This window comes from Ursus arctos, unplaced genomic scaffold (genome assembly GCF_023065955.2).
Source record: "Ursus arctos isolate Adak ecotype North America unplaced genomic scaffold, UrsArc2.0 scaffold_9, whole genome shotgun sequence".
NCBI classification, from domain to species: Eukaryota; Metazoa; Chordata; class Mammalia; order Carnivora; family Ursidae; genus Ursus; species Ursus arctos.
Window position 1 is genome coordinate 67128266 of NW_026623111.1, and position 13857 is coordinate 67142122.

The 13857-nt window shown below is 35.8% G+C and overlaps 1 protein-coding gene across 14 annotated transcripts in view; it reads right to left on the minus strand.

The window, feature by feature from the left end:
* MAPK10 (mitogen-activated protein kinase 10) overlaps positions 1–13857 on the minus strand; it is a 531796-nt gene that overhangs the window by 115130 nt on the left and 402809 nt on the right. For all 14 annotated transcript variants that reach the window (XM_057309896.1, XM_057309899.1, XM_057309893.1 and 11 more), the window contains one exon: positions 13315–13484. In XM_057309896.1, the coding sequence (XP_057165879.1) occupies positions 13315–13436 (122 nt within the window). In that variant the 5' untranslated portion in view covers positions 13437–13484. The remainder of the gene's footprint in view (positions 1–13314; positions 13485–13857) is intronic.

Sequence of the window (13857 nt, forward strand, 5' to 3'; positions counted from 1 at the left end):
GAAGGAAAGAAGGTGATATTCATAAATATTAATCATCAATTGAGAAATACAGGAAGTATGAATATGGGGATTGTGCTATGCAAAAGGGCCCACGAGGCAAAATGTGTGGGAAAAAAATACAGTTTCTGTCCTATTGCATGGACCACTGCAACTTCACACCTCTTACCAATATAAAGACAGTATTTGAAGCTCAGTGTTCCTTATATCAGGAAGGTTGCAATCAAGGGTCTAAATTGTAAAATTAATGGAAAATAACAGGGATACAAAATGTGCTGATATTCCAGATGTGGATCAAAACAATCTCTGTTGGTCAGGGGCTAACTGGAAATGTGTGATTAAAGCTGCAGCATTTAGCATAATGGTTCCTTAGGAGCTCTAAGAAATGTGCAGTAGGACTGTGAGGGATGTTTCCAGGAATCAAATAAAATCATCATTTGGGACCCACTGAGCCAGTGTCCTTTGTGTTATTCAGGATGTCTGGTACTTTAAGAAATCCTCTGGGTGATTTTACCCATTTCTTTTCATACCATCAAACTCATAGCCACAAAACTCTTCTATCCAAAGTCTGTGCTTAAAGATGGTTAGCTGGGTCTGTGCAGTCATGTTACAAATTTAAAAACTAATATTTAAAACTTGTATAAATATTGTAAATAACCTTGGTTACCTGAAGCTCAGAATGCAAGATAGGAACAAAAAGGTTCAGATGTTTCTTTGCTAGACTCACTTATGGAGTAGTGGTAAAGTAATTTTTTTAAATCTCATGTTCTCAACTATAATGTGAATATAATATGCACATTCTGATAATAATGCAGCTGGTACAATCAGCCATCCTCCTGGATTATGGAAATTGACCTTTTGCAAGTTTCTGCTGGTAGAAAAGAGTAACATTAAGTTTACCTTCCTTGAATCTATTATAAGTCATGACAATATCAGATTTAAGGCAATTTCTTATATCTAATTTTATCTTTTTGAGTCCTGTGAGATAAATATTATCCCCATTTTACAGATGTGCAAACCAAGGCCCTAGAGACAAAGTTAAATACAATCATTGATGAAATACAATGGTAAATCCAATTACCTTGAAGTGTAAGTATATTTATAACTATACAGACTGAACATAATAATATAAGGTATCTTAATGTATCTGTAATTGAATCAGTAAAATCAGATGTTTAAATGTGCAAATATTTTACAGAATTCAAAGAATTTATTTAATTAATTTCCTTCCTAATCATAATCAGCAATAAACAGATATTGAATATCTTTCCATCATGTGCCCTAACATTGCCAAGTTTCTATCTCTTTTGTTCTGGTACTATTTACAAATATTCCCTAAACTTTGCTAACCATTTTGAAAAAAAAATTGTGCTATTTGTTCAAGGATGATTAAACCAGCGCATAGACGGTAGGTCCAATTTGTCGCCAAGACGAGAAAAGCTGTTAAAAGCGTCAATGACTCAATAGTGTCGTTTTCTTTAATAAAAATGAGCACAAAAGAGAGGACCTACAATAAACCATTCTTTAAGTACTTCGAGGCTATTATTTTTTGAAGAAATTTCCACGGACAGTAATTACTTTACTAATATGACTTGATTTGGCATTATTACCAGTAATTTTTTTGAGCTTTTGAAAAATTCAAAGATTTTTGTTCATTCAGAATTTGATTTGGTTGCTTCATTGTATCCAGTTTAGTTTTTGATGAGCGCTCTGACCTATCCACAATAATTCTACCTATTAGTACTATGTAGAATTAGAAAGCCAAAGATTCAAATTGCGATCCACAATTTAAAAAAAACAAAAATAAAACAAACAACAAAGAAAAGCCCTTTCCTTCTATACCTCTACTATCTATGGCACAGGGAGCTCTGCTGTCAATAACTCAGATGCCTTTGGGAGCAGTTTTGATTTGTCACATTATCAATATTCTACTCTGATGTATATGGGATCCCTTATTCCCCAAGTCCCTTATATGTTGGGTGGATACTAACTCACATCTATGTTTTTCATCTTCAAATCCTACTTGGGAACAAACAAGGTTTAAACACATGTGTATCTAGACATGTGTGCCAAGATAATATAGCTGCGGTATCAAATGCTGGGCCAAGGAAGGGCCCACTAGATAAAATGCTGTAACAAACTTCGTTTCCTACGCCATAGTGTTGCTTGTGGATTTTTTTTTAAGAGTTTATTTATTCATTTGAGAGAGAGAGAGAGCATGAGTTGGGGGCGGGGGAGAGCATGAGAGGGAGAGGCAGACTCCCACTGAGCAGGTAGCCCAACATGGGACCGGAGATCATGACCTGAGCCGAAGGCAGATACTTAACCATTTGAGCCACCTAGGTGCCCCACTTATGGAATGTTTTCATTTCCTGTCCATTAGTATGGGAATTTTAGACTTCCCTTTAGTTTATCTAACCCTTAACTTGACTAAGATGAAAGGACATTGCCAGGAAGGCTCACTCTATCCACCAACATCCACTTATCAAAGGAAGGTGAAAAAACAGGAATACATGAACACCCAAGGTTCTATTGAACATGTCTGGTAACTTAAATCTTAGATTGTTTACCCGCATAGGATCCTGTTGCTGTAGATCACTAATTGAAGGACATTCACCAGAAAGGATTTTTCAGATTTTTGTGGGAAACAGAACTATATATATCTCTATGTATGAAATTCATGTGTGTTTCTGTGTGTATGTGTGTATGTATATATATAGATGTATATATAAATAGCATATATTAAATTAAGATAAATGAATCCGTTGGATTAATAAGTATGCATATACACATGTAATATATATTATAAATTGTATATTGGTGATACGTTCATTATGTATATAAATATATGGATATATATCCAAATTAAGATAAATTAATACACTGGATTATTTCCAGTGCATTTTATCAATACAATTGTTTCAACTGTAATTAAATTCTGTCCTCTAGCTCTAATTGGAATTCATAAAAGTTTAGTTAACATAAAATGTATCATCTCATTTCTAAATATTTAATTTTCTAGGCACAGAGTTTTTATAATAAGCCACACAAAATCTATGCTTTTGTCAGTATTAAGCTTTCATCGTTGATACAAATATCCTGTAAAAGATCACCTTGCAAAATTGGATTGGTACTGTTTACAAGCTGATTATAAGCAGATGACGAAGAGAACAAGTCCAAGAAGGAAAAGAATATGGTTATAATTCCTGTCATTTAAACTGTAAAATTAGCTCTTTTCAGTTAAAGAGCAGACCAACCTTGGCAAGTCTTCTCTGCTTAAGCCTGGTTGTTGACTTTTGCCACCACTTTCATTGTCAGTTTGAATCATCTTTGGAGAAAGAAATAGAGAAAATAGAAATGTTTCTTGGCTTGGCAAGCAACAGCAGGATGGAAGTGACAGAAGACAGTGAACTCCCTGCTGTTGATTTGTTCCTATGTTCTTTTTTTGTTCTGGAGCAGGTAGTAGAAACAACTCTAATGAGATTTTCTTCTGATGATTGGAAAAATGTTCTGAAATATTTGCTCATCTAGCTCCTGACCACTGTCGTTAAAAAAGCATCTTCTAGATTACAATGTTCCACCTAGGAAGGTACAGAGGACTTCTTTGTTCACATGGAGAAGCAGAATCATTGTTTCTTCTTTTTTTAAATTTATTAAGGTAAAATTGACATACACTATTATGTTAGTTTCAAGTGTGCAACATTGATTTGACATTTGTGTACATTGCAAAATGGTCATCACAGTAAGTCCAGTTACCATCTGTCATATACAAAGTTAATACAATGTTATTGACTATATTCCCCATGCTGTACATTACAACCCCATGACTTACTTATTTTGTAACTGAAAGTCTGTACTTCTTAATCCCCCTCACCCATTTTGCCCATCCCCCAACACTCCTTTCTTCTGGCAAGCACCAATCTGTTCTCTGTATCAATGAGTCCAGGGTTTGCTTTGTTTGTTTGTTTTGTTTTTTAGATTCCACATATAACTGAAGTCATGAAGCATTTGTCTATCTCTGTTTGAATTCAGTTTGCTAATATTTTGTTGAGGATTTTTCCATATATGTTCATCAAGGATATTGGCCTGTAATTTTCTTTCTTTGTGGTGTCCTACTCTGGTTTGGGTATCAGGGTAATACTGTCCTTGTAAAATGAATTTGGAAAGTTTCCCACCTCTTCAATTTTTTGGAAGAGTTTGAGAAGGATAGGTATTAAATCTTTGACTGTTTGGTAGTATTTACCAGTGAAATTGTCCTGTCCCAGATTTTTGTGTGTTGGAGGCTTTTTGATTACTGATTCAATCTTCTTACTTGTAATCAGTCTATTCAGATTTTCTCTTTCTTCATGATTCAGTCTTGAAAGTTTATAATCTTGAACTTATTGAAACTTGTTTTGTGACCTAATATGTCATCTATTCTCGAGAATGTTCCACATGCACTTGAGAAGAATATGTATCCTGTTGCTTTTGGGTGGAATGTTTTATAAATAGATTAAGTTCATTTGGTCTAATATGTCATTTAAGGCCGATGTTTCCTTATTGATTTTCTGTCTGGATGATCATCCATTGATATAAGTTGAGTATCAACATCGCCCACTATTACTGTATTGTTGTCAGTTTCTCCCTTTAGGTTCATTAGTATTTGTTTTACATATTTAGTGCTCAGATAATGGGTGCATATATATTTATACTTGTTTTATCTTCTTGTTGGATTGACCCCTTTATCATTATATAATGTCTTTCTTCATCTTTTATTATGGTCTGTTTTAAAGTCTATTTTGTCAATATGAGTATAGTTACCCCAGCTTTCTTTCTGTTTCCATTTGCATGAAACATCATTTTCTCTCCCTTCATTTTCAGTCTGTGTGCCCTTACATCTGAAGTGAGTCTCTAATAGGCAGCATATAAATGTGTCTTTTGTTTTTAAAGATTTTATTTATTTATTTGAGAGAGAGAGTGCAGGTGGAGGAGGAGAAGCAGGCTCCTCACTGAGCAGAAAGCTCAATGTGGGGCTTGATCCCATGACCCTGGGATCATGACCTGAGCTGAAGGCAGACACTTCACTGACTGAACCACCCAAGGGCATTTAAGTATGTCTTTTTTTAGATACATTCAGCCACTCTGTGTCTTTTGATTGGAGAATTCAGACTATTTACATTTGAAATAATTACTGATTGCTATTTTGTTCATTGTTTTCTGGCCATCTTTGCAGTTCTTCTCTTTCTTCTCTTTTTTTCTTTTCCCTGAGGCTTGATGAATTTCTTTAATGTATGTTTAGATTCCTTTCTTATTTCCTTTTATGTATTTATTTTAAGTTTTTGCTTTGTCGTTACCAGGAGGCTCACATTAACAGCCTATTTATGTAACAGTCTATTTTTAAGTTGATGGCAACTTAAATTTTAACACATTCCAAAACTCTACACTTTTACTCCCTTGCCAATTTATGTTTTTGATGTCATGTTTTACATCTTTTTATTGTATATGTCTCTTAATTAATTATTGTAGTTTTAGTTAATTTTACTACTTTTGTCTTCTAACCTTCTGAAGTAGCTTTAGAAGTGATTAACCTACTACCTTTCCTTTATTACCTTTTCCAGTGAGGTTTTCACTTTCATATGTTTTCTTGTTATTATTTTTTGCCTTTTTTTTTTTTTAAGCTTAAAGAGGTCCCTTTGATATTTCTTGTAAGGCCAGTTTGGTAGTACTGAACTCCTTTAGTTTTTGCTTGTCTAAAAAACTCCTTCTCTCTCCTTCAAATCTGAATAATAATCTTGCCAGGTAGCATATTTTTGGGTGAATTTTTTTTCTTTCAGCACTTTGGATATATTGCACCACTCTCTCCTAGCCTAAAAATTTTCTGTTGAGAAATCTGCTGATTGCCTTATGGAGCTTCCCTTGTATAAAACAATTTGTTTTTCTCTTCGTGCTTTTAAGAGTCTCTCTTTAGCAGCTGGCAATTTAATTATTATATTGCTTGGTGTGGAGCTCCTTCAGTTTGTTTTATTTGAAATTTTCCAGGCTTCCTGGTCTTAGATGTCTGTTCCCCCCCCCATCCCCCCCCCCCCCCGGGTGAAGTTTTCAGCCATTAGTTCTTTAAATAAGCTTTCTGTCTCTTTCTCTCTCTCTTCTTCTGGACCCTTATAATGTGAATATTATTCTGTTTGATGTTGCCCCAGAAGTCCCTTAAGTTATTTTCATTTTTTTTCTCTTTGCCCCTCTGTTGGGTGAGTCTATTGCTTTGCCTTCCAAGTTGCTGATCCATTCTTCTACTTCATCCAGTCTGCTGTTGAAACCCCCTAGCATATTTTTTAGCTCAGTCATATTCTTCAGCTCTGTGACTTCTGTTTGGTACTTTCTTATGTTTTCTATCTCTTTGTTAAAGTTCTCACTGTGTTCATCCATTCTTCTCCTGAGTTCAGTGAGCATCTTTATGACCATTAGTTTGAATTCTTTATCAGGTATATCTTCTCTCTATATCATTAGGTCTTTCTCTGAATTTTTGTCTTGTTCTTTCATTTAGAACATATTTTTGTTTCCTCATTTTGTTTGATTCTCTGTGTTTCTATGTATTTGGCAAAACAGCTACCTCTTTCCGTCTTGATTCTTCTCATTCAAACTTGCCCTAGCTTTTGGTTTTTCCTTGAACCTTTGTGATTTTCTAAACTGCCTGATTTATTCTTGATATAACCCCATGTTTGAGTCAGTGGTCCAAGGGGAAGAATTTCATTTAGCACCTGATTTCAGGCTGATTGGAAGCTAAACCCTCAGGCAGCAGCTTTAGAGTATGCAAATATATACAGTCCTGTGGGTCTGCAGTTGTAATCCCTGTTAGCCTCCAGACCAGGAGATCTGGAGGTGTCCCTTGGGTGACAGTTGCAATGAGAGCTCCAGAAGAGTATATAAGCTCCTTTCTGGGAAGTCACACTGGGCTATAGTAAGGTCAAAGGAGTGTACAAGAATGGTGTCTCCCTGCTTATGCTCCCTAGGAGCACCTCCTAGACCTCTAAATTGTGGGAAACCAGAATCATGTCCTTCAGGCTGAAGCTCCAGGCTAAGTAAATAGGCCTTTTTCATAGGAAGACTGGAGTTGTTTTTCAGTCTGCTGTCTGTGTACTTCCCTGTGGGTTGTGGCCTGCCCTGCCAAGAGCTGTCTTTCTGGTTGCTACAGCCCCATGGAGCTCTGGAATTCCAGTTCTCTTGGCCACCAGGGTCAGGTGATCAAGGGATGTCCCCTGTGAGGTTTGCACATGCCCCCTGGCTCTAGCAAGGCAGCCGAAGAGTGTAGTAGGGAGAGTATGCCTGCCTGCTTCAGAAAGACAGGAGAAAAATGTCTTGTTTATGCATGCCTGCAGCCTTCAATGATACAGCAAGAGAGAGCCTTGTCAGTGAGGCACCATCTTTAGGCAGGGCGTGGAAGGATCCCATGACTGCTTGTTCTTGTCCGCCCCAGCCAGGGCACAGGAGACAGTTGCAACTGCCTGTGCTCTCTGGCTTCAGCAAGTGCCATAAGTTCTAACCCCAACCCATCCCAGCCATGATCCCATGTCTAAGCTTACTTGCTTGTGCTAGCAGTTTGTGTGGAGAGTTTAACAATGGCATCTGTCAGTGCCTCTGTCTCCAGAGAGAATTTCAAGTGCCTCCCACCCCTCCAGGCAATGACCTCAGATCAGCAAATGAATCTCCCTCACATATATTCTAGGTATTTTTCAAACTGCTGTTTATTCACTGGGTCTTGGGCAGAGCAAGACCACACATGAGCCTCCCAGGAGGGGAACCTCCATTTCCTATGGCACTTTGGGATCCCCAGACATCAGCCTCATTGGTTTTCCAAACCAGACATTCTGGGGGTTCATCTTTCTGGTGTACATTCCACGGGCCAGTGTGCCTGATGTGGGACACCAACCCTTTGCTCCTCTGGGAGATGTGCCTATTTCGTGAGATCCTTCCCTATTGTGTGTTGCTGCACTGGTGGGGAGGGTGTTGCAAGATTGTTTCTCTGCCTCTCCTACGATTCTAGATGTGGTCCTTTTATCCTTTATTGTAGAGAACAGTTCATCTAGTTTTCAGATCTTTTCCAGAGGGAAATGATCCCTATGTAGGTGTAGACTTGGAAGTCCATGGGAGGAAGTGAGTTCAGGACCTTCCTACACTGCCATCTTGGACCATGCTCAATCATTGTATCTTTCTGTTACAATAGATAATCTTTTTTTTTTTTTCCTCAGAGGTAGAAAGAAAATTTTCATTTATTCCAAAATATTTCCCATTAGATTTTATTTAATGATTCTCAATAATTACATTGTTGGTCCATCATCCATGGTGAATGAAAAAATAGCATAGTAGTAATTAATTCCTTTTGAAGATACATTAGTGTTGCCTGTTTGTTCCCCTGATAGTAAGTAATCAATGAAGCAATCCAAAGAGAGGAAAGAAAGTATAAGAACCCAATTATAAATGTAACGTAACTGGAACAGTAAAAATGAGACTCTATATCAAACTATAAGTACCAATATGCCAACATTTGCACTTGAAAAGCAAAATCCTTATTACACAAACATACAAAATTTTGTAGTGGCACATGTAAAACAAAACAAAACAAAAACAAAAAACCTCATGATAAACATCCCTTTTGGAATTGGTTCCTCCATGTTTTATTCCTGTTCTAAAGAAAATCAGTGACAAAAGGCAATACAAAGGAAATTAAATTAAAGGCTGTAGATAGAGAGGACAAATTAATACAAGAATAGATCTTCAAGAGAAATAGTATACTACTAACCTATGTCATGATAAATAAACAAAGATATCTCAAAGCTAGGTTGAGAAAGAGGGACAAGGAAGGCACAACTATATTCATGTCCAGAAAGGAATGTGCTGGAATTGTGGTGTCCGTGCACATGGTAGAGCAGTGAACTGGAAAATGAGGAAGAGGAATATGCCATCCTATTTCTGTCCTTTCATCTTGGTCTTTGCTAGCTTTATTTCCCTCAGCTATAAACCAAAAGACTAATAATAATCCCAGAAAACTCCAAGGCTAACATTTTGGAATTCAGGTGTCCTTACTGACAGATTTGCTGATAAATTTGTTGTAAAACTGGATTAAAAATTTTACTCAAGGAAAATATTTTATTCATTGAAATCTATTTCAGTTAGTATACCTAAGACCTAAGATGATTTCTGTCTGTACAAGGAAAAATAGAGACTCAAAATATCCTAAAAATATGCCACAAAATTTTTAGTAGATTTTCAGATGTTTCTGGGACAGTCCACTAACTTCTTGAGAAAAATACTGCTTTGGGTCTATTTTTCAATCATTAAAGATCTATTAGCTTCCTTTCACTAGTGTCCTCATTTTCTGTGGCAGTTTTATTCAAAGGAAAATAAAACAATCCCAATGAGTATGAACTGAGAAGCGTAGGAGAACTTTCATATGTTCTACAATTTTCCTTTAAAGAAAGATAACCGGAAACCCCTCTGCTTTCTCCATTTCCTGTCTCTCCTCCTTCATAAAAATTTTTCTTTTGTCTTATTTTCTATTACATTTTGAAAGTTGTTCGTAAATGCAGTGATCTCCTAAATAGGGTTCCCACTCCCCAGGTGGTATACAAAACATCTAGCAGAATGCAGAAAATATAAATTGTAATGTAGAAAGGAAATTAAAATTACTAATATTTAATAAACAAATTAATACTGGTCCCTCCCAAACACATGTTATCCCCCTCTAGCAGTTGGTCTCATATTACCTAGGGTAAAAAATGTTTGAAAAGAAAAAGGAAATTTCATAGTTTGAGGGGGATTGATAGTGGCACCCTAAATCCCTTCCTCTGAAAACATTATAGTTCAGTGTGCCTTCTCTAGGAGATTTACAGCATTTATCTTAATAGTGGAATCTTTATTATACCATCTGTATTAGTATTGCTGCCACAACAAACCTTCACAAACTTAGCTGCTTAAATAACACAAATTTATTATCTGACAGTTCTGCAGGTCCGAAACCTTTACATGGACCTCACCAGGCTGAAGTCAAGATGTTAGCAGACTGGTTCCTTTCTGGAGGTGTTAGAGAGGAATCTGTTTCCTTGCTCATTTGGGTTTGTTGGGAGAGTCCAATTCTCTGTGGTTGCATGACTCTAATGCAGCCTCTATATTCTTGCTGACTGGCAGCTGATAGCCATTCCCAGCTTCCGGAAGCCAGCCCATTCCCTGACTCATGACCTTCATCCTCTATCTTCAAAGCCAGCAATAATAAAGCAAGTCTTTCTCATGTTTTAAATCTCTATCTCTCCTTTCCAATTGCATCTCTCTGATCCATTCTTCTGCCTTTATTTTCCACTTTTTAAGAACTCATCTGATTAAATTGATCTCTCCTGGATATCTCAGGATAAACTCCCCATTTTAAGGCCCTTAACCTTAATCACATTCACATAAGATAACACTTATGCTACATAAGATAACATAGTCAAGAATTCTGGGAGATTAGAGTCTGGGCGTCTTCGGGAGACCATTATTCTGCCTACCATGCCATGAAACTATTTTGTGCCACAAAGAGGTTCACCTCAGATCTGCACCATAACTAATAAATAAATGAAAACTAAAAATAGGAATTTTGTTACCTGTTTAAATATCTTTGGAATGAAAGGTTTGGTCCATTATTAAAAATATTAAACTGTTCCATTTTTTAATAGCAAAAACAACTACTGATTGACATTAGATAACTATTAAGTAAATTTCAATAAAAGTTTTGTTATATTTGATAAATCAGGTTTAAATGCTAATAAATTATTTCGAAGTGCACCAACCATGCACTACTGCCTTTACATTGACTAAGCCTTGCGAGTAAACTTAACACCAATTATGAAAATGAAGAGAACATTTAAAATTTATGTCCACACAAAAACCTGTACATGGATATTTAGAGCAGCTGTATTTATAATTACTAAAACCTGGAACAAACCAAGATGTCCTAAAGTAGGTGAATGGATAAACTGTAGCATACCTAGACAATGAAATATTCAGTGATAAAAAGAAATGAGCTATCAATCTATGGAACGACATGAAAGAACCTGAAGGGAATATTACTAAGTGAAAGAAGCCAAGCTAAAAAGGCTATATTCTGTTTGATTCCAACTATATGACATCCTAGAAAAGACAAATCTATGGAAATAATAAAGGGGCACCTGGTTGGCTCAGTAGGTTAAGTGTCTGCCTTGGGCTTGGGTCATGATCTCCAGGTCCTGGAATGGAGCCCTGCCTCAGGCTCCCTGGTGAGTGGGGAGTCTGTTTCTCCCTCTCCCTCTGCTCCTCCCCACTGCTTTTGCTCTCTCTCTCTCAAATAAATAAATAATCTTTAAAATCTATGGAAATAGTAAAAAGATCAATGGTTGCCAGGAGTTGGGAGTAAGAGGAGGGATGAACATGTAGTGCATAGAGGATTTTTAGAGCAGTGGAAATACTCTGTAAGATACCATAATAATGGATACGTATAAATTTATATTTGTCTAAATCCACAGAAATACAACATCAAGAATAAATCCTAATCTAAACTATGGGCTTCAGTAATTATGATGTATCAATGTAGGTTTATCAACTGTAATAAATGTACCACTTTTGTGGGGGATGTTGATGATGGGGGAGGCTAAGCATGATGATGTGTGGAGGTACGAGGAATATAGAGGAATATGGAACATCTCTGTACCTTCCTCTCAATTTTGCTGTGAATCATTTTGCTCTGAAAAAAAAAGTCTTAAAAAAATAAAAAATGAAGTAAACCAGATTCTAAAACTGCTTATGAAATATAAAATGAAAGTTTAAAAAATAGTGAACACTACCATCAAAATTACAATGTATCAAATGAGTGAAAAAAAAGGTGTAAATAAAATGTTTTTAAATAATGTTTATTATGTAGCAGTAATTTATATAACAAATAAGTATATTGATCTAAGTAAATATCTTATAGATAAATACACATATTTATGATGCATGTGCTAAATTTTTACTTATGGGTATGAGTCATCAAGTTGAAAATTATTATGCTAATAAGTTCATACTAAATACATTTGGTGGCTACATTGCAAGCTAAGACTACATAAAATAAATGCTTATCAATTTGATATCATCACTTTTGCAAGAATTTTATAAAAGGTAATCAGGTTTTGAGTTGTCATCATTTCAAATTGCCACTCAAAAATGCCATAAAAGGGGGCGCCTGGGTGGCTCAGTCGTTAAGCGTCTGCCTTTGGCTCAGGGTGTGATCCCGGCGTTATGGGATCGAGCCCCACATCAGGCTCCTCCACTATGAGCCTGCTTCTTCCTCTCCCACTCCCCCTGCTTGTGTTCCCTCTCTGGCTGGCTGTCTCTCTGTCAAATAAATAAATAAAATCTTAAAAAAAAATGCCATAAAAGAATGATTACTAAGGAAGCCCAGAATCTTTCCATTTTGGAAACAAACAACAGATATTTTTAAATACCACTTTTCTAATAGGTAGCTGAATTTTAAATATTGAACTTTAAAAATGACAGGAACATTTGAGATATCATTCATACTTCCTTAGAGTGCAGGGAAGTTTATTTCCATGTTATCTTAACACATAACCCCTCATTTCTTGCTGTGAAAACATCCAAGTAAAATTTTCTAAATGTATTAGCAACAGCTACAAAACCTCTGGTTTTCTTTGTTTCTCCACGGTTGTTGTGAAATGGACATTTTTGGTGAGTAGAAAGACTAGTCACAAGCAAAGTTGTACATATTTTTAGTAAATGGGTAATGAATTACAAATAATGCTTATTATTTCATTTTTCTTTGATAGAAAGTATTCTTCCTATCTCAAATCATGCTATTTATTTATGTTTATTTGTGTGTGTTTGTGGCTAGTTGACATACACAGCATTAGTCCCTCTAAAAATACAAGTCAAGTGAAATAAGTTAGACAGAGAAAGACAAATACCATATGATTCTATTTACATGTGGAATCTAAAAAACAAAACAGAGACAAACAACAACCAAAAACCAGACTCTTAAATACAGAGAACAAACTGGTGGTTGCCAGAGGGGAGGTGTGAGGAGGATTGATGAAACAGAGAAAGGGGATTAAAAGTACAAACTTCCAGTTATAAAATAAAGAAGTCACAGAGATGAAAAGTACAACATAGGAAATATGGTGAATAAGATTGTAGTAACATTTGGTGACGGATGGTGACTGCACTTATCATGATGAGCAGAGTAATGTATAGAATTGCTGAATATGTTGTATACCTGAAACTAATAAAACACTGTATGTTAATTATACTTCAAAAGTAAATAAATAATATATATATTCCACTTACCAAACTATTCCCTGAGCCCCAGAGCCAATAGGCTTCAGATTCTGGTAGCGCTTGAGAACCGTGAAGGTTGAGTCTCCCACTTCCACACTGTAGAATTGGTTGTCAACTTTGCTTTTGCTCATGTTGTAATGTTTGGCAATATATGACACATCCACTTGTTTATCGAATCCCTGCGAAAACAACAACAAAAACATGAGCAAGTGAACAACCAGAATGATAATGAGATATAAAAAAGCCTGTTTTTTTAATGATTACTAATTCATAGTCATCTATCATCATTATATAAAACTGTATTTCATATAAAAAATATATATTAATCCATGTAAGATAATCTGGAGTAAAAGAACTCAGAAAAATGCATAGAAAAATTTGTTTTCAGTATTAAAACTAATAATAATAAAATAATCTTACATTAGATCTACATAATTTTTTCTGAAACGTTTCATTAAAACCATTTAATTATTTATGAAGCAAACATCTACAAAACATACTGGGTCCATTGATTATGCTAGAAACTTCAGAGGTGATTCCTGATCATCCATT